Source organism: Heptranchias perlo, chromosome 8 (genome assembly GCF_035084215.1).
Source record: "Heptranchias perlo isolate sHepPer1 chromosome 8, sHepPer1.hap1, whole genome shotgun sequence".
Taxonomy (NCBI): Eukaryota; Metazoa; Chordata; class Chondrichthyes; order Hexanchiformes; family Hexanchidae; genus Heptranchias; species Heptranchias perlo.
In genome coordinates, this window is record NC_090332.1 from 59,999,170 (window position 1) to 60,020,210 (window position 21,041).

At 42.8% G+C, this 21,041-nt stretch overlaps 1 protein-coding gene across 5 annotated transcripts in view; it reads right to left on the bottom strand.

The window, feature by feature from the left end:
* Positions 1-712: 712 nt before the first annotated feature.
* serac1 (serine active site containing 1) overlaps positions 713-21,041 on the bottom strand; it is a 94,059-nt gene continuing 73,730 nt past the window's right edge. For all 5 annotated transcript variants that reach the window (XM_067989160.1, XM_067989159.1, XM_067989157.1 and 2 more), the window contains 4 exons: positions 11,683-11,780; positions 6,542-6,724; positions 3,234-3,377; positions 713-1,654 (listed from right to left, as the gene is read on the bottom strand). In XM_067989160.1, the coding sequence (XP_067845261.1) occupies positions 1,518-1,654; positions 3,234-3,377; positions 6,542-6,724; positions 11,683-11,780 (562 nt within the window). In that variant the 3' untranslated portion in view covers positions 713-1,517. The remainder of the gene's footprint in view (positions 1,655-3,233; positions 3,378-6,541; positions 6,725-11,682; positions 11,781-21,041) is intronic.

Consider the following 21,041-nt stretch of genomic DNA (forward strand, 5'->3'; position numbering starts at 1 on the left):
TGCCCTCTGCTCTTCATATTTTACACAGCAGTAGCACCTCCCCAAAATTACTGTTTTAGTTTTTGCTTTTTCATCAACTACTTAACTCCCCATTTGATTATGCACAGATTATCCTTCCTGTACAAGCCTTGTACCTGAAAAATTAAATTTATTTTGGCATGCACCATTTAACTGACCACTCAATGAATCCAATTATTTGGTTCATTCTTTCTTCGCCCTAGATAGCACTGCAATCTAACTCCTACTTCCTTGACTTAAACTTGCCAACTATAATTTTCTCCATGATGTGATCTGTAGTGGTAGTTCCACAATTCAACTCCCTAGTATCAACCGTGGCTCAGTTGGTAGCACTCTTGCCTCCGAGTCAGATGGTCGTGGGTTCAAGTTGCGCTCCAGAGTCTTGTGCACATAATCCAGGCTGGCACTTTGGTGCAGTACTGAGAATATTTATCCCTCAACCAACATCAATAGAACAGATTATCTGGTCATTAATCTCAGTCTCTTTGTGGGACCTTGCTGTGCTCCTATACGACAACAGTGATTACACTTCAAAAGTAGTTCATTGGTTGTAAAGCGCTTTGGGGCATCCTATGGTCGTGAAAGGCGTAATTTCTTTCACCTCACGAAGAACCCAGAAAAATAAAATTTTGTTATATATCAATCAAAAAGGCACATTCTCTTTTAAAAGATCAGAAGCTTCAGAAACATGTCCTAGTTTTCAAATGTCTTTAATATTTGTTTTGAAGGTAAATGTTGTCAAGGCAGTGTCCATAGAGAACAAAAGCGTCTCCATTGCTTCTTGTGCTCAGAATGTTTGCTCAAGACAACCACAAAGTGGACTTTCTTTTTTTGGCTTCTCTATTACTAAGCAGGGCAAAAACATTCCAAATGCAGGAAGATTGGCTTTACAACCCAACATATACCCCCAGCAAAATATTTCCGTAAAGATGTTGGCACCTTCAACTTTTTACCATTAGTCGAATAATTGCAATGTACCATGGGCTGCAGTATTAGGCACAACAAAAAGCATTTACAGTGGAAAACCAGCAGGAGTTTGTGTAAATTTGACAAATCCAGTTTTGACATTATTGTAAGACAGGAGTGACACCTTTCTTGTAAAGTCAAAGAATAAAATAAAATGAATTGAAAGGTTGCAAACAGTCAGTCTTAAATAAATAACATCAGCTTTTTTAAACATGAAGATTTTGAAATATAGTTTTTTTTAGCATGGTCATCTACCGTTTAAACTATATTTTTGTAACAAAATAGATATTTGAGCACTAGCAGATTGTCTTTAGTGGACCCACAATAAGAATATTTAATATACATTGTCTGTTTCATTTACTATATACTACAATATTTAATATAATCCTAAAATGTGTTCATCCATGACATTTGCAAAATTTGGTTTACATGAGGAAAGCGTTACTAGAAAGCACCATGTAAAGTAGGATCTGTTTACTAAAGTCAAAACTATGGCATTTGAAAGAGCACAGGCTGCTTGGTAAGGCAGTGATTCACCTTTTCAGTTCTTGTGCCAAAGCATCTTTTATAAATTTCAGACTCTGCTGGTAAAGATAGGAATCTCTGCTCCGAGGTTTGCAAATGTTTAGATGATTGACTTCCAAGGGAATAAAATCGCCAATCCCCAAGTCTGAAAAATAATTAAAAACGAAATGAACAGTGTGCAACACAAAATCATGCAGATTCGATTAAATTATCAGAGCTGTTACAAGTGAGCCTGGGGACCATGGTGACAAAAAAATATGTTCAAAAAAGGGGTGAACACTTTACCAACGGCTTCAGTGGATAGGTGAGCCACATACTCTGGTATTGAGCCAACTAGACCAGGAAGGTGCCAGACGGCCTCCTCCCAATGCTAATTTCAAGTTGAAGTCTAGGAGGTGCACATGAGTAGCTCAGGCTGCGGTTTCTAATTTTCCTTGCCCTTTCCTGTGGAAAAACACCTGATGTCAGTTTGACACCTCCCCACAATGCCACGGCTTGGGCTGGGAACTAAATGTGTGAGCCCATATCCCATCATTCTGGGGTTCCAACACACCAAGCCCTGACCTACAGTCTAACTTAAAGTGGCTGGAAATATATCTAAAGGATCAGATGTTCCTCAATTTTACTACTTACATTTCCCATGGCACAATGAATGGAACTAATGAACAACAACAGCTCCAAGCCTCAGCTCTGTTTCATAAATCACCCTGTGTGAAGAATATATACTTGAAGTACATTTATAGTACTTGATTTTCAGTCACTACACTCTTATCAATTGAGTTCCATCAATGATTGACTACATTAAATGCCAGGAATTCTCCCTTAAATTCAAATTCAAACAGGCTATAAAAGATTTTGAACCAATCATATTCGAAGGGGAGGGGAATGATTGTGCAGAAGGGGAAGATTTGAATTTATATGCATTTCCTACATTACATCAGTGACTACATTTCAAAACTATTTAATTGGTTGTAAATCACTTTAGGACATCCTGAGGTTGTGACCAGCGCTATATAAATCCAAGTCTTTCTTTCTTTTGTGCGATATGCCAGCTGCTGCCTCCATGTTGATCAGTAATCCTCTGTAGCAGGTGGTACAAGCCGAATTTTGCAATTGCTATCAGTTTAATCACGGGAGTAACACTAACTGCCATTGCTAGTACCAGAACACAAATTCGCAATCTTTTCTGTGATTTACAATAATTTCAATGTATAAAAATTAATTTTCAGTTACTTTTTGTGTGTTTACCCACTACCACTAGAATGACCATCCCTACTCTAGGAGGAACAGATACAGTGCTCCATACAAACAAAATTGTTGAAAAAAATTGGAAGCATCTGCTCTCCAGTTTTAATGGGAGGCAGGCACAAAGTGTCCAACATTCAGCACTTAGTTCTGTCTCACTGACAAGGTAAGCTGATGCAGCAGGGGGTATACTCTTTCGAAGTTGGGGTTAAGAAGCATTGTTGGGGCAGAGTAGAGCGAATAGTATTGCTCAATACCAATACTGGGTGACAAAAATAAGAACACACTGCATTCCCCAGCACTGATATTCTTCACCTTGATGGACGAATAAGGTACAAAAATAAAAAACTGTATAGTTGTTTGGAGCATAATAATCTGAATTGAAACATTTTTACCATGTAAAAGAAAAACACAAACCTATTAAATTTAAGATTTATTCTGAATATATATGAAATATTTTCAATAACATAATACTCTACCTGCTGAATTTAGAGGTACCACATGCAGTTTGATCATACTGCCAATGTTTGTTGGTAACATTTCACCAAAACTCAATATGTTGACTTCTTGTTCCCGTACCAGCTTAGTGAAATTATTGTTCAGTTCTCTCAAAGCAGGTGAATCTACAAGAGAACATTCATCAACAAAGTTAAATAAAAAGTGGATAGTTAATCCTTATGAAGTTTTAGTTTTATGGGAGAAGTCCAATTGGCTTGTTATTATGGTTCAACGTCTGTTACAAAAGGAAACTCTAGAGCAGTGGGATTTTTGTATCCTTTGGGGATACCACTTTTTTTGAGATTTTAACTTATTCAACATGAGGCTCCGGAACTAGCCGCGCCTCTAGCCTAACTGTTCCAGTACAGCTACAACACTGGCATCTACCCGACAATGTGGAAAATTGCCCAGGTATGTCCTGTCCACAAAAAGCAGGACAAATCCAATCCGGCCAATTACCGCCCCATCAGTCTACTCTCAATCATCAGCAAAGTGATGGACGGTGTCGTTGACAGTGCTATCAAGCGGCACTTACTCACCAATAACCTGCTCACCGATGCTCAGTTTGGGTTCCGCCAGGACCACTCGGCTCCAGACCTCATTACAGCCTTGGTCCAAACATGGACAAAAGAGCTGAATTCCAGAGGTGAGGTGAGAGTGACTGCCCTTGACATCAAGGCAGCATTTGACCGAGTGTGGCACCAAGGAGCCCGAGTAAAATTGAAGTCAATGGGAATCAGGGGGAAAACTCTCCAGTGACTGGAGTCATACCTTGCACAAAGGAAGATGGTAGTGGTTGTTGGAGGCCAATCATCTCAGCCCCAGGACATTGTTGCAGGAGTTCCTCAGGGCAGTGTCCTCGGCCCAAGCATCTTCAGCTGCTTCATCAATGACCTTCTCTCCATCATAAAGGTCAGAAATGGGGATGTTTGCTGATGATTGCACTGTGTTCAGTTCCATTCACAACCCCATAGATAATGAAGCAGTCTGTGCTCACATGCAGCAAAGCCTGGACAACATCCTGGCTCGGGCCAATAAGTGGCAAGTAACATTTGCGCCAGACAAGTGCCAGGCAATGACCATCTCAAACAAGAGAGAGACTAACCACCTCCCCCTTGACATTCAACGGCATTACCATCGCAGAATCCCCCACCATCAACATCCTGGGGGTCACCATTGACCAGAAACTTAACTGGACCAGCCATATAAATACTGTGGTTACAAGAGCAGGTCAGAGGCTGGGTATTCTGTGGCAAGTGACTCACCTCCTGACTCCCCAAAGCCTTTCCACCATCTACAAGGCACAAGTCAGGAGTGTGATGGAATACTCTCCACTTGCCTGGATGAGTGCAGCTCCAACAACACTCAAGAAGCTCGACACCATCCAGGACAAAGCAGCCCGTTTGATTGGCACCCCATCCACCACCTTAAACATTCACTCCCTTCACCACCGGCGCACAGTGGCTGCAGTGTGTACCATCCACAGGATGCACTGCAGCAACTCGCCAAGGCTTCTTCGACAGCACCTCCCAAACCCGCGACCTCTACCACCGAGAAGGACAAGGGCAGCAGGCACATGGGAACAACACCCACCTGCACGTTCCCCTCCAAATCACACACCATCCCGACTTGGAAATGTATCGCTGTTCCTTCATCATCACTGTATCAAAATCCTAGAACTCCCTTCCTAACAGCACCGTGGGAGAACCTTCACCACACGGACTGCAATGGTTCAAGAAGGCGGCTCACCACCACCTTCTCAAGGGCGATTAGGGATGGGCAATAAATGCTGACTTCGCCAGCGACGCCCACATCTCATGAGCCAATAAAAAAAAAGACTGAAGATAAATAATCACTTAGGATTCCAGTAATAATGCTGCTGAGCTGTCAGGAGTAGCGTTATCACTATAATATTAATGTAATGCTACTAAAATTTATACTTCAAAAATATTTTAAAAATAAAAGTTTTAAAAACTTTACTTCTGCTCTGCCCATTGTTTCCCTTTCCCCTATTCTTTCTTCCATATTCTCTAATTGAACTTTTAACATTCTCAAGTCACTAAATGTTTGAGTCTCACAGTGTATGTTTAATGTGTTTTCTGCTTTCCCTGCAAAGGTAGCAGAATTTCTCCCTTTTGTGTCCATCATATTTGATTTCACAATTTCCCTGAGGCCACCAAATCCACCTGTACCTTTTTGCCCCCTAATAAGCCTGAATCTGTTACAGCCTCGTCACAATCAGTTGTAACCGCCTTTTAAAACAACCTGGCTAAAAGTCTGTACGCTTTCAGAATTCATGTACAGAAAGTAAGGACAAACTGAGAGCTAATCTTCTCCCCCAGGCCACTAATTTATCTGATTGGGGGCAGTGCATTTGTAAAAGACACCCAGACGTGGATATCAGAGTTGGATGTTATCCCTCTAACTGAGAAATGGTTAAAGTGAACAATACTCCACATTGGAATTGCTGCAGGGGGAGTACTTTCAAAGCCAAGTATGCCCCATATTGTATTTTGTTAAGCGTAGGGACAGAACACACACACCAAATATTGTTCCTCCCTGTTTTCTCTTCCACCACCAGAGATGGTCAAAAAGCTGGAAAGCATGTAACTGAGATAAGCTGCAAGCCCACAGTGAATGGCTGGACCCACAATCTTTCTTGCCCTGGATACTGATTCCAAAACGGTCAGTAACGTAGAATTCAGTGCTCAGCCAGTGTTTCACATTTGGCAAACAAGGTCACTTCTCATTTTCACCGATTATATTCTGCCTAGGTTTACTTGTCTACTTTTCAATAGGTCTGCTGGGTGCATTTGCTGTTGCTCTATTTTCGGTTACTAAGTTTTATCTCCATTTCCCTTATTTCTGAAAAGTTCTTAAGACTCTCAACCCAGACATTACAGAAAGTGGATGCAACTGATTGTGACCAGAGGTTGAGAAGGGCAGCGGCTTATCAGGGAAAAAAAATTGCAACCTTGGAGAAAATGGCAGATCGGTTACGGATGGACTCAAAATGATACCGAATAGTTACCGTAAGAAAAGCTCAGTAACATTAAAAAGTCATCACAGATTCTGGATGTCCGCTGAAAATGTTTTGGACAGAAATCTGCAGGAGAGGCTTGACTGTGGCTTTTTTTTGAAGTATGCAGAGAAAAACGTAAACAGTAATGTTACATTTGCTACTAATCGGCTATAAAGTTCCATATAAAATTCAAATGTCAAGTGATATACACAATGAATGACATAAAAGCAAACAGAAGATTGAGTTGAACAGATAAGGCAATCTTACCCTTACTGAGCTCCTTGACTTCAACAGAAGGAAACAGCAGAAAGCGGGCACTGACTGAGTACTCTGCTAAGCGAGATCCACAATGAGGTACACTGTAAAATACAATCCCTTGGGTATTCTGAACAACTGACCTCATTTCAGGATCCTCTGAAGCATCTAAAAGCATCTTTTTGACTAACAAGCCTGTAATGGAAAGATCATATTAGCTACATGCAGGGACATCAGACTTCACATAGAGATTACTATTACAGCAATAGCAGTTAAATTCAAATGTATCCAGCCCAGACCACTGATACAAGCAAATGCATCAGCTACACTAGTAAATGCACTAGCTATGCATCACTATGAAGCTGAGATTTAGCAATCACAAAGCCATGCAACAAGAAACCAGTGTTTAAAAAGTAGATATAGAGATTCTACTCCTTGTGTGGAGTCTTACTCTGATCGAACAAGACTTCTTGCATGGAGTGGAGTCTCCAAAAATTTGTCCTAGGACGTCAAAACTCTAAATACATTGACAATGTATTTTGGTATGCAAAATGTCAGCACTGGTTTAGTGTCTGTGTGAGTAAATCACCACTTGCTAAATGGGCAGCAGGAACCACAGACTGGCGTGGGAAGATAATGATAAAGATATTGTTTAGGATGGAGACCAGGACAGATCTGGGGTCTGACAGTGGCAGGTTGCGAGGGGAGACCAAGGTGAGCAAGCAAGAGATCGGTGGGGTGGGCACTGATTCTTAACCTGATTCCACCCATTCTGCCAAACCTCAGGACCTTCTCAGCACCGTCAGGTTCCATAACCCGCCTAACGGTACTATCAAATCTTCAGCCGCTCCTTCCTCCTCAATTCAGGCAGACCATCAGTGCTATCACACTCTGGGACATCTGGGAGCGTTCCCAATCTCCAGGACCCCTTCCCAGTACTTCCAAACACCAGGACCTACAATCCTCTTGCCCTTGTTGCTAAATCCCAGTAACCGTGGTGCTCCAAAACCCCAGGGTCCCTATCAAATTGCTGCTGAATGTGAGGACCACTCCATCTTAGTGCCACTAAACTCTAGGACTGTTCCCTGTACTGTAAAACGTCAGCACCTCCACCACTGTACAACCAAACCCACAACCCAATTCAGCCAAACTGCGGGTCTGCAACCCTCACCCACACCCCCCTCCCCTCAAAAGTCAAGGCCCCTCGGGGCTCTCTCTTCTTCCCACCCCAGTGCTAGGCAATAGTGGCCCACCTCCAACCTGATACATCTTATCTAACATCTTCCTGTACATTCTGTGCTTTAACTAAGAAATAAAATTAAATAAATAGATAAAGGAGCACATAATTATAATCATCAAGGCCACTCATTGGACACATGGGAAATTTGATCCCCAAAACACCAGTAAATATACAGCAGGAAAGCGAATAAAAACTTAATTTGACTTTTTTAGTCACCGTAAGTCATTGGGCTTGATAATATGTTGTTCACTATGTGGCATAACATCCTTATTGTTATAAACAGTGCATCATTCGGGTCACCGTGAGCAACACAACAGGAGAACCTATTGAAAATGGTACATAAGCATACCAACAACAATAACTTGCATTTGTATAACGACTTTCATGTAGTAAAACATCCCAAGATGCTTCACAGGAGCGTAAGCAGAAAAAAATGGACACCGAGCCAAAGAAGGTAGAATCATAGAAAGTTATGGCACAGAAGGAAGCCATTTGGCCCATCGTGTCCGTGCCGGCCGAAAAAGAGCTGTCCAGCTTCATCCCACTTTCTAGCACTTGGTCCGTAGCCCTGTAGGTTATGGCACTTCAAGTGCAAATCCAAGTACTTTTTAAATAAGTCAAGGGTTTCTGCCTCTACCACCCTTTCAGGCAGTGAATTCAAGACCCCCACCACCCTCTGGGTGAAAAAAATTCTCCTCAGCTCCCATGTAATCCTTCTACCAATTACATTAAATCTATCTCCCCTGGTCACTGACCCCTCAAGGTGACATCAGGACAGGTGACCAAAAGCTAGGCCAAAGAAGTAGGTTTTAAGCAGAGTCTGAAAGGAGCAGAGAGAGGTGGAGAGGCGAAGAGGTTTGGGGAGGGAATTCCAGAGCTTAGGGCCTAGACGGCTGATAGCATGGCCACCAATGGTGGAGTGAGGGAAATGGGGAGTGCACAAGAGGCCAGAGTTGGAGGAATGCAAAGTACGCGGAGGGTTGTCGGGCTAGAGGAGGTTACAGAGCTGGGATGGGGCGAGGCCATGGTGCGATTTGAACACAAGTTAAGAATTTTAAAATTGAGGCGTTGGTGGACCGGGAGCCAAGTAGGTCAGCGAGCACAGGGGTGATGGGTGAACGGGACTTGGTCCGAGTTAGGATACAGGCAGCAGAGCTTTGGATGTGCTCAACTTTATAGAGGGTGGAAGATGGAAGGCCAGCCAGGAGAGTATTGGAATAGTCGAGTCTGGAGGTAACAAAAGTATGGGTGAGAGTTTCAGCCACAGAAGGGCTAAGGCATGGGCAGAGACGTATGATATTATGGAGGTGGAAGTAGGCGTTCTTTGTGATGGAGATGACATGGGGTCGGATGCCCAGCTCGGGGCCAAATAGAATGCCGAGGTTGCGAACAGTCTGGCTCCACCTGATACATTAGCCAGAGAGGGGGATGGAATGAGTAGCTTGGGAACGGAGTTTGTGGTGGGGGCTGAAGACAATAGCTTCAGTCTTCCCTATGTTTAACTGGAGGAAATTTCAGCTCATCCAAGACTGGATGTCGGACAAGCAGTCCGACAACACAGAGGCAGTGGAGGGGTTGAGAAAGGCGAAGGTGAGGTAGAGCTGGCTATCATCAGCAAACATGTGGAACCTGATATTGTGTGTTTGGATGATGTTGCCAAGGGGCAGCATGTACATAAGAAACAGGAGGGAGCCAAAGATAGATCCTTGAGGGTCTCCAGAGGTAACAGGGCGAGGCCAGGAAGAGAAAACATTGCAGAAGATTCTCTGGCTACAATACTCTGTATTGGTAAGAGTGGAACCAAGCAAAAGCAGTCACAAACAGCTGGACAACGGAGGAGAGGTGTTGGAGGAGGAGGGTGTGGTCAACTGTGTCAATGGCTGCAGACTGGTTGTGAAGGATGAGGAGGGACAGTGCACCGTGGTCACAGTCACAGAGGATGTCATTTGTGACACTGATTAGGACTGTGGCAGGGGCAGAAACCTGATTGGAGAGGTTCAAACATGGAGTTGCGGAAAAGATGGGCACGGAATTGGGAGGCGACAACACATTCAAGGACTTGAGAAAAAAGGGAGGTTGGAAATGGGGCTGTAGTTTGCAAGGATAGAGAGATCAAGTGTGTTTTTTTTCCAGGAGGGATCTGATGACAGCAGATTTGAAAGGGAGTGGGACAGTATCCGAGGAGAGGGAACCATTTACAGTGTCAGTTAGCATGGAGGCCAAGAAAGGAAGTTGGGTGGTCAGCAGTTTAGTGGGAATACGGTTGAGAGAGCAGGAGGTGGGACTCATGGACAAGATAAGCTTGGCAAGGGTATGAGGGGAGATAGGAGAGAAACTAGAGAGAGATGAGTTCAGTTCTATGGCGGGGCGAACCTTGGTGGAAACTTGGCTTGGTGGGCTAGGGGAAGGGAGGGATGCGGCAGAGGCAGCTGAATGAATGGTATCAATGTTATTGACAAAGAAGTCCATGAGCTCCTTGCACGTTGTTGGAGGTAAGGGTGGAGGGGGTAGGGGAGAGGGGTTTAAGGAGATGGTTGGTAGAGGAGAAAAGAAGTCTGATGTCACACTTTGTTCCAGATGCAAAATAACTTTAAAGAGAAACACAGTGACTGAATGCTGGCTGCTTCTGACCTACACACGAAACTGACCACTAACAATTCTACAAAATTCCCTGACCAAAAGAATTAAACTTAGCCTCCATTAATGTAATAATTAGGCTTTGTGGCCTTAAACACAAAAAAAGAGAAAACCAGTCTGACCTATAACTGACCCAAGAATGCAGAGCAATTATACCTTGCAGTCTTAAAGCGTTACACTTTGTGTGGCACAATTCACATTCACTATTTATTTTCAAATTCATACGAACGCCTAAACATTAGCCTCAGAATAATATATTGAGCTCTTCTATTTTTCTGTGGTTATACAGATTATCAGGTCATTTATCTCATTGCTATTTGTGGGATCTTGCTCAGTGCAAATTGACTATAACGTTTGCCTACATTACAACAGTGACTATGCTTCAATAGTACTTTATTGGCTGTGCGTGCTTTGGAATAGGACATGAAAGATACCATATAAATGCAAGTTCTTCCTTAATTTTAAAAGCAAAGATCAAGTAGACCAATGGGTAGCATTTCTATAGGGGTTCTCCCGTAAATTCAGTGGACAATTGGGAGAAACCTTGGCGTAAACATTTCTCCAGGGTTTCGAGCAATCTTCCGCTGGAATTACAACAGGAGATCGGGAAACCCCTGCAGAAATTCCATGGCAATACAATTATATATACGCACATACTAGCTGATCTGCTGGAAATACGGTCGGCAAGAATGGACAGAGGATCGAATACAAATACAACAGAGGAGAAAACCAACAAATGGGAAGGACTGGGGCTCAATACAGGTTATTATATCTTGTAATATATTATAAACTGTTATACCATTTGCATTTCCTTTATTTATGTTTATACTCAGAACCGTACAATCATTGTTTATAAAAATTGTAGCAAGCTCTGGAAATACTGTACCATTATTCAAGTTTGGAAGGAGGTTCTCAATAAATATACTTATATACATCAGGATTTTTAAGTAGAACCTCCAAGCACTGCTGTATAGGTATTTCATAGAAAGGAAAGATATAAAAATTGAATAACAATCATTTTTGTATTCATGGCAATATTGAAACTTGTTAACCAATTCTGAGTGCAAATTAAAGAAAAACCTGTGAGTGATGTCTCCTGGAGCAAGCTACTAAATACCTGTGTCCTTGACCCATAATTCTGTGCTGCAGGAGATTTTCAAATATATTAGTGCAATCATTTCTGTCTGATACAGGTACAGGAATATTTTTCATAAAGTGTAAACTATAAAACAGGGACAGAGGGAAATCTGTTTGTTTGTTTTTGTAAAATTCTTACCTCCCATACTATGAGCTACCCACACCACTGGCCTATCCCCAACCCCTGCAGCTTTCAGTTTAGTCAGCAGCTCCCGACTCCTGTAAGCCAAGGATTTCCTAGATAAAAACAAAAAGCGAGACAAGTCCAGTTTCACTGCAGCTGTAAATTCACGCTGGTTTCAAACTTAAGAGTGGCTTCTGAATTTTAAAAAAAAATGCACAATGGACTCCTAACTTGCCGGAATGCAGTCTTTATAAAGTTGAGAGAGAATTCAACCCATTAATACAAACACTCGACAATCAGTTTCTGGGCTATCCAGACCAGTGGACACCTGCTGCTGCCCGGGGAGTTGACCAAGCACACCGGGTCTGAAGGGACAAAGGCTGTGACCAAGTACATCAACTCCAAGTGAAACTCCACAACGTACTGAAAAAAAACACCCAGTTGTCGAGACAGGGAGAGACATATGTACTGCAGTCAAAGGAATTCTGCTGCTACTTTCAAGACCCTGTGAATACCATGGGAATTGACTTCAGACAGAAGAGAATTTAATCCTCATGTGCTGAACCTGGAGTACTAGCACTTACAGCTTTCACAGCCCTCTCTCATCAGTAAAGAGGCAATGTCACACATGGAGATGCTGGGGGAATTGAAGGAGTGAGACATCTCCTGGTGCTATAGGAGACTTGAATTCAGGCATATAAGAGCCACAAGGATCCTTAAAGCCAACCCTGCTTGGCCTGTAGGATGGCCGGGATGCTTCTACTGCCAAGGTTCTACTGTTGCCTTTTGAAGAGCTCAGTATCTCCAGCACCTGCTGAGGCCTTCCCAAATAAAATGTGTGATGGATCACAAAGAAGTTAGAAAGGGGGAATGCTGGAAAGCTGGGGGATTCAGAATGTCCCCGCAGGAATGTTGGCGTTTATTGCTAGGGGGATAGAATATAAAAACAGGGAGGTATTGCTGCAGTTATATAAGGTATTGGTGAGACCGCACCTGGAATACTGCATACAGTTTTGGTGTCCATACTTAAGAAAAGACATACTTGCTCTCGAGGCAGTACAAAGAAGGTTCACTTGGTTAATCCCGGGGATGAGGGGACGGACATATGAGGAGAGGTTGAGTAGATTGGGACTCTACTCATTGGAGTTCAGAAGAATGAGAGGCGATCTTATTGAAACATATAAGATTGTGAAGGGGCTTGATCGGGTGGATGCAGTAAGGATGTTCCCAAGGATGGGTGAAACTAGAACTAGGGGGCATAATCTTAGAATAAGGGGCTGCTCCTTCAAAACTGAGATGAGGGGAAACTTCTTCACTCAGAGGGTGGTAGGTCTGTGGAATTTGCTGCCCCAGGAAGCTGTGGAAGCTACATCATTGAATAAATTCAAAGCAGAAATAGACAGTTTCCTAGAAGTGAAGGGAATTAGGGGTTACAGGGAGCGGGCAGGAAATTGGACATGAATTTAGATTTGAGGTTAGGATCAGATCAGCCATGATCTTATTAAATGGTGGAGCAGGCTCGAAGGGCCAATTGGCCTACTCCTGCTCCTATTTCTTATGTTCTTAGGTGTCGTACTGGGTCAGACCCCACGATAGGAATCAATGCATAGACACACCTGAAATGGATTCTACCTGAGCACTGAACTCAGTAAAAGCAAATGTGCCCAGGTGCAGGAATACATAAGAATATACATAAGGTATACATAAGAACATAAGAGTAGGCCATCCGGCCCCTTGAGCCTGCTCTGCCATTCAACAAGATAATGGCTGATCTTCTACCTCAACTCCATTTTCCTACACCATCCCCATATCCCTTGATGCCTTAATACCTAGAAATCTATTGATCCCTGTTTGAATGTACTCAATGACTAAGCCTCCACAGCCCTATGGGTAGAGAATTCCAAAGATTCAACGCCCTCTGAGTGAAGAAATTTCTCCTCATCTCAGTCCGAAATGACCTACCCCTTAATCTGAGACTGTGACCCCTGGTTCTTGACTCCCCAACCTACCCTGTCGAGCCCTGTAAGAATTTTGTATGTTTCAACGAGATCACCTCTCATTCTTCTAGAGAATACAGGCCTAGTCTACTCAATCTCTCCTCATACGACAATCCCGCCATCCCAGGAATCAGTCTGTGGCAAGTATATCCTCTCTCAAGGAAGGAGACCAAAATTGTACACAATATTATCGGTGCGGTCTCACCAAGGCCCTATATAATTGCAGTAAGACATCTTTACTCCTGTACTCAAATCCTCTTGTAATAAAGGCCAACATAACATTTGCCTTCCTAATTGCTTGCTGCACCTGCATGTTAGCTTTCAGTGACTCATATACAAGGACACCCAGGTCCCTTGAACATCAACATTTCCCAATCTCTCACCATTTAAAAAATACTCTGCATTTCTGTTTTTCCTACCAAAGTGGATAACTTCACATTTTTCCACATTATATTCCATCTGCCATGTTCTTGCCCACTCACTTAGCCTGTCTATATCCCCATGAAGCCTCTTTGCATCATCCTCCTCACAACTCACATTCCTACCTAGTTTTGTGTCATCAGCAAACTTGGAAATATTACATTTGGTCCCCTCATCCAAATCATTGATATAGATTGTGAATAGCTGGGGCCCAAGCACCGCCCCCTGCGATACACCACTGGTCACAGACTGCCAATCTGAAAAAGACCCATTTATTCCTACTCTCTGTTTTCTGTCTGTTAACCAATTCTCAATCCATGCCAGTATATTACTCCAAATTCCATGTGCTCTAACTTTGTTCACCAACCTCCTGTGTGGGACCTTATCAAAAGCCTTCTGAAAATCCAAATACACAACATCCACTGGTTCCCCCTTATCTATTCTACTAGTTACATCTTCAAAGAACTCCAATAGGTTTGTCAAACATGATTTCCCTTTCATAAATCCATGTTGACTCTGCCAAATCCTATTATTATTTTCTAAGTGTCCTGTTATCACATCCTTTATAATAGATTCTAGCATTTTCTCTACTACTGATGTCAGGCTAACAGTTCCCTGTTTTCTCTCTCCCTCCTTTCTTAAATAGTGGGCTTACATTTGCTAACCTCCAATCTGCAGGAACCCATTCCAGAATCTATAGAATTTTGGAAGATGACAACCAATGCATCCACTATCACTATAGCTACCTCTTTCAAAACCCTGGGATGTAGATCATCAGGTCCTTGGGATTTATCGACTTTCAGTCCCATTAATTTCTCTAGTACTATATTTTTTTACTAATACTAATTTCTTTCAGTTCCTCATTCTCACCAGACCCTTGATTCTCGAGTATTTCTGGGAGGTTTTTTGTGTCTTCTTCCGTGAAGACAGACACAAAGTATTTGTTTAATTTCTCTGCCATTTCCTTATTCCCCATTATAAATTCTCCCGTCTCTGTCTGTAAGGGACCCACATTTGCCTTCGCCAGTCTTTTCCTTTTTACATACCTATAGTAGCTTTTACAGTCCGTTTTTATGTTTCTCACTAGTTTACTCTCATATTCTACTTTCCCTTTCTTTATCAATTTCTTGGTCCTCCTTTGCTGAATTTTAAAATTCTCCCAATCCTCAGGCTTACTGCTTTTTCTGGCAATTTTATATGCCTCTTTCTTTGATTTAATACTATCTTTAATTTCTTTTGTTAGCCATGGTTGGACCACTTTTCCTGTTGGGTTTTTGTTCCTTAAAGGAATATATATTTGTTGCAAATTATGTATTAATTCTTTAAATGCTAGCCATTGCCTGTCTAATGTAGTTCCCCAATCAACCATAGCCAACTTGTACCTCATACCTTTGTAGTTTCCTTTATTTAGATTTAAGATCCTAGTTTCGGATTGAACTGCATCACTTTCAAACTTAATGAAAAATTCTATCTCCTTTACAACAAGATTATTAATTAACCCTTTCTCATTGCACAATAACCTGAATGCCTGCTTTCATCCTTCTCATCCAATTCCAAAAGTTCAGAAGAGTGACTCACATCCCAATGACTAAAGTCACAAGCTTATGACTGCCAGAAATATAAATATCACCCACCTCCTTCCCACGTTCCTTTTCAGATCCTGAAATGATCTGTAAATGATATGCTCCAAAACCTGTGCCTATGTAGATTTGTTACCAAGTGCTGGGAGATATATAATGATAGGATGGATTTGCTCCACTGAATTTGTCCTTCCTAATCGTGGGTAAGCCCTCAGTTTCTGCTCAGCAACACCCCAATGATGCAACCCAACACTAGGAACTTGCCAGATAAAGAACTGCAGGGACATACCCACATTTTACCACTGCACTTTACAATGGATTGATGACAAACACACTGCATCACCACCTCAAACAATTTAAGGATCCATTTCACTGATCTTCATAATTAGAACTACACTATAATTTCAAATGGATTTAAAATAAATCACTTCAAATTATTATTCATATTTTAGTTTTGCTGGAGGGAGTATCTAAACACAAAGTATGTTTTGAATAGGACAATACTTTTAAAAATAAATATGAATGATTCCTACAAGTCAACAGGTACTTCAAGATATGAGGAAAAGAAGTTTAATAAAGGTGCAAGATCTAGACACAGATTTATTTACTCATACATCCATTCACTATAACAAACTGTAGTAAAATATTGGTTCTGATATCACAAATTGCTAACATCTCCCTCTGAGCGAAATCACAGAAAGCGCTCTCAGTATCATGTGATCCTTCACTGTAACAAGTTTTTGGTGCCCATTCCCAAAGAAAATCTTTGCTTTTCACATAGAATTTCTTGTTTTTTATTCGTTCATGGGATGTGGGTGACGCTGGCAAGGCCAGTATTTATTGCCCATCCCTAATTGCCCTTGACAAGGTGGTGGTGAGCCGCCTTCTTGAACCGTTGCAGTCCATGTGGTGAAGGTTCTCCCACAGTGCTGTTAGGAAGGGAGTTCCAGGATTTTGATCCAGCGACGATGAAGGAACGGTGATATATTTCCAAGTCAGGATGGTATGTGACTTGGAGGGGAACACGCAGGTGGGTGTTGTTCCCATGTGCCTGCTGCCCTCGTCCTTCTAGGTGGTAGAGGTCGCGGGTTTGGGAGGTGCTGTCGAAGAAGCCTTGGTGAGTTGCCGCAGTGCATCCTGTGGATGGTGCACACTGCAGCAACAGTGCGCAGTGGTGAAGGGAGTGAATGTTTAGTGGTGGATGGGATGCCAATCAAGCGGGGTGCTTTGTCCTGGATGGTGTTGAGCTTCTTGAGTGTTGTTGGAGCTGCACTCATCCAGGCAAGTGGAGAGTATTCCATCACACTCCTGACTTATGCCTTGTAGATGGTGGAAAGGCTTTGGGGAATCAGGAGGCGAGTCACTCGCCGCAGAATACCCAGCCTCCGACCTACTCTTGTAGCCGCAATATTTACGTGGCTGCTCCAGTTAAGTTTCTGGTCAATGGTGACCTCCCAGGATGTTGATGGTAATGCTGTTGAATGTCAAGGGGAGGTGGAGATGGTCATTGCCTGGCGCAAATGTTACTTGCCACTTATCAGCCCAAGCCTGGATGTTGTCCAGGTCTTGCTGCATGCGGGCACGGACTGCTTCATTATCTGAGGGGTTGCGAATGGAACTGAACACTGTGCACTCATCAGCAAACATCCCCATTTCTGACCTTATGATGGAGGGAAGGTCATTGATGAAGCAGCTGAAGATGGTTGGGCCTAGGCCACTGATCTGAGGAACTCCTGCAGCAATGTCCTGGGGCTGAGATGATTGGCCTCCAACAACCAGTACCATCTTCCTTTGTGCTAGCTATGACTCCAGCCACTGGAGAGTTTTCCCCCTGATTCCCATTGATTTCAATTTTACTCGGGCTCCTTGGTGCCACACTCGGTCAAATGCTGCCTTGATGTCAAGGGCAGTCACTCTCCCCTCACCTCTGGAATTCATTTTTTTTGTCCCTGTTTGGACCAAGGCTGTAATGAGGTCTGGAGCCGAGTGGTCCTGGCGGAACCTAAACTGAGTATCGCTGAGCAGGTTATTGGTGAGTAGGTTATTCGTGAATTGGCATTCTAGCTAGCATAAATTCAGAAGGGTTTTGCCAACGCACGGAGTAGCAGCTATCAACGGAGTCTGGTTTCGACAGAGTCTATAATTGGGAATTCAATGAGTGAGGGGATTCAGTGCAGTAAGGGGTGAGGTACATTTGATTGGTCAGCAGAGCGGAGAGGGGCGTACCGAGAGTGGAGAGGGGCGTACAGAGAGCGGGTCACAGCAACAACAAAACAAAACTGCAGTGTGACGTCACAGGTAAGGCAGGTAGGTGGTTGGTGGTGAGTATCTCTTCTGTTTTCTTCTTTCTTAGGACTGTGGGTTAAGTAACTTACAGCATAAAGCTACATTTTTTATTAAAAAAACTAAACTTAATTTAATAAATTAAACAAGGCCAGTACTTGGTTCAACCTAAAAATAATTTGATTGGCATTGTAGTAATCAATTAAATAAATAAAATAATTATAACAGGGCAGGAGATGTGTTGCAGTTGCAATATGTGGGAGCTACTGGACAGTTTTGTCCAGGGCGACGACATCTGCGCGAAGTGTCTGCAGCTCAAGGAACTTCGGCTCAGAGTTGAGGAGCTGGAGTCCGAGCTGCAGACATTGCGATGCATCAGGGAGGGAGAAAGTTACCTGGACACTTTGATCCAGGAGGCAGTCACGCCCCTTAGACTAAATACTGTAGAATTGGCACGTGGTCAGGGACTGGAGGGTGTGACTGCGAGTGAGGCAGGTACGGGGATCCAGGAGGTAGCATTGCAGGAGCCGCAGCCTCTGCACTTGTCCAACAGATACGAGGTTCTTGCAGCCCTTGTGGACGAGTGCAGGAACTGCAGGGAGGATGAGCAAACTGGCCACGGCACCGTGGTTCAGGGGCCATTCAAGTGGGGGGAGTAAAAAGGAATGTGGTTGTAGTAGGCGACAGTATAGTTAGAGGGATAGACACTGTTCTCTGCAGCCAAGAGCGAGAGTCCCGAAGGCTGTGTTGCCGAGCCGGTGCCAGGGTTAAGGATATCTCCTCAGGGTTGGAGAGAAACTTGGAGTGGGAGGGGGAGGATCCAGTTGTCGTGGTCCACGTAGGTACCAACGACATAGGTAGGACTAAGAGAGAGGTTCTGCTGAGGGAGTTTGAGCAGCTAGGGACTAAATTAAAAAGCAGAACCACAAAGGTGATAATCTCCGGATTATTACCTGAGCCACGAGCAAATTGGCACAGGGTAAATCAGATCAGAGATGAATGCGTGGCTCAAAGATTGGTGTGGGAGAAGTGGGTTTCAATTCATGAGGCACCGGCACCAGTACTGGGGAAAGAGGGAGCTGTTCCGTTGGGATGGGCTTCACCTGAACCATGCTGGGACCAATGTTCTGGCAAATCGAATAACTAGGGCGGTAGAGAAGGCTTTAAACTAAATAGGTGGGGGAGGGCTCAGGTGGGGCGAAGTTTAGATTGATAGAGAAAAGACAAGGAAGTAGTACAGGAAAGTGATGGGGGTAGTGATAAACAGAGTGTGTCAGGAAGGAACAGAGCGTACAAACATAAGAGTGCACTAGCAAATGGGGCCGGGGTAGGAAAGAATGGTAAAAAGACAAAATTAAAGGTTCTTTATCTGAATGCGCACAGCATTCATAACAAGATAAATAAATTGAAGGCACACATAGAAACAAATGGGTATCACCTCGTGGCCATTACAGAGACGTGGTTGCAAGGTGACCAAGGTTGGGAGCTAAATATTCAGGGTTATTTAACATTTCGGAAGGGAAAAAAGGGAAAAGGTGGTGGGGTAGCTCTGTTAATAAAGGATGAAATTGGTATAATAGTGAGAAATGATCTTGGCTCAGAAGATCAAGGTGTCGAATCAAGGGTGGAGGTAAGAAATAGTAAGGGAAAGGAATCACTGGTGGGAGTAGTATATAGGCCCCCTAACTGTAGCTACACTGTAGGGCAAAATATTAATCAGGAAATAAGGGGGGGGGCTTGTAAAAAAGGTAATGCAATAATCATGGGCAATTTTAACTTTCACATAGATTGGACAAATCACATTGGCAAAAATAGCCCTGAGGAGGAGTTTATAGAGTGTATTAGGGACTGTTTCTTAGACCAATAAGTCGGGGAACCAACCAGGGAACAGGCCATTTTGGATCTGGTAATGGGTGACAAAACAGGATTAATTAATTATCTCAAATTAAATGATCCCTTGGGAAGCAGTGATCATAACATGACAGAATTTCAAATCCAGTTTGAAAGCGAGGATCTTGGGTCTGAAACTATTGTATTAAACTTAAATAAGGGTAATTATATAGGAATGAGAGCGGAATTGGCTAAAGTGGACTGGGTAAACAGATTGGATGGTATGATGGTGGATAAGCAGTGGCAAACATTTAAAAAGTTATTTTATGACTCGCAACAAAAATATATGCCTATGAGGAGGAAAGACTCCACAAAAAGGGTGAACCAACCATGGTTAACTAAGGAAGTCAAGGATGGTGTCAGGTTAAAAGAAAAAGCATACAACATGGCAAAGATTATTGGTAAGCTCAAAGATTGGGAAAACTTTAAAAACCAGCAAAGGATGACTAAAAGAATAATAAAGAGGGAGAAAACAAATTATGAGAGTAAAATGGCAAGAAATATAAAAACTGACAGTAAAAGCTTCTACAAGTAAGAGGAAGAGGGTAGCTAAAGTATTGGTCCCTTAGAGGATGAGACTGGGGAAATAATAATGGAAAACCAGGAAATGGCAGAGGAATTGAACAGATATTTTGTATCTGTCTTCACAGTAGAAGACACTAATAACATACCAATAATAGTAGAAAATCAAAGAGGAGGGAGGAACTAAAAACAATCACCATCACTAGAGAAAAAGTACTAGGTAAACTAATGGGTCTAAAGGCTGACAAGTCCCCTGGACCTGATGACTTGCATCCAAGGGTCTCAAAGGAAGTGGCTACAGAGATAGTGGATGCATTGGTTAAAATCTTCCAGAATTCACTAGATTCTGGAAAGCTCCCAGCGGATTGGAAATCCGTAAACGTAATACCCCTATTCAAGAAGGGAGTGAGACAGAAAGCAGGTAACTATAGAAACCAGTTAGCCTAACATCTGTCATTGGGAAAATGCTAGAATCCATTATTAAGGAAGTAGTAGCTGGACATGAAGACTCATAATACAGTTAGCCTAACATCTGTTGTGGGGAAATTGCTGGAGTCTATAATTAAGGATAGGGTGATTGAACACCGAGAATTTTCAGTTAATCAGAGAGAGCCAGCATGGATTTGTGAAAGGTAGGTCGTGCCTGACAAACCTGATTGAGTTTTTTGAAGAGGTGACTAAA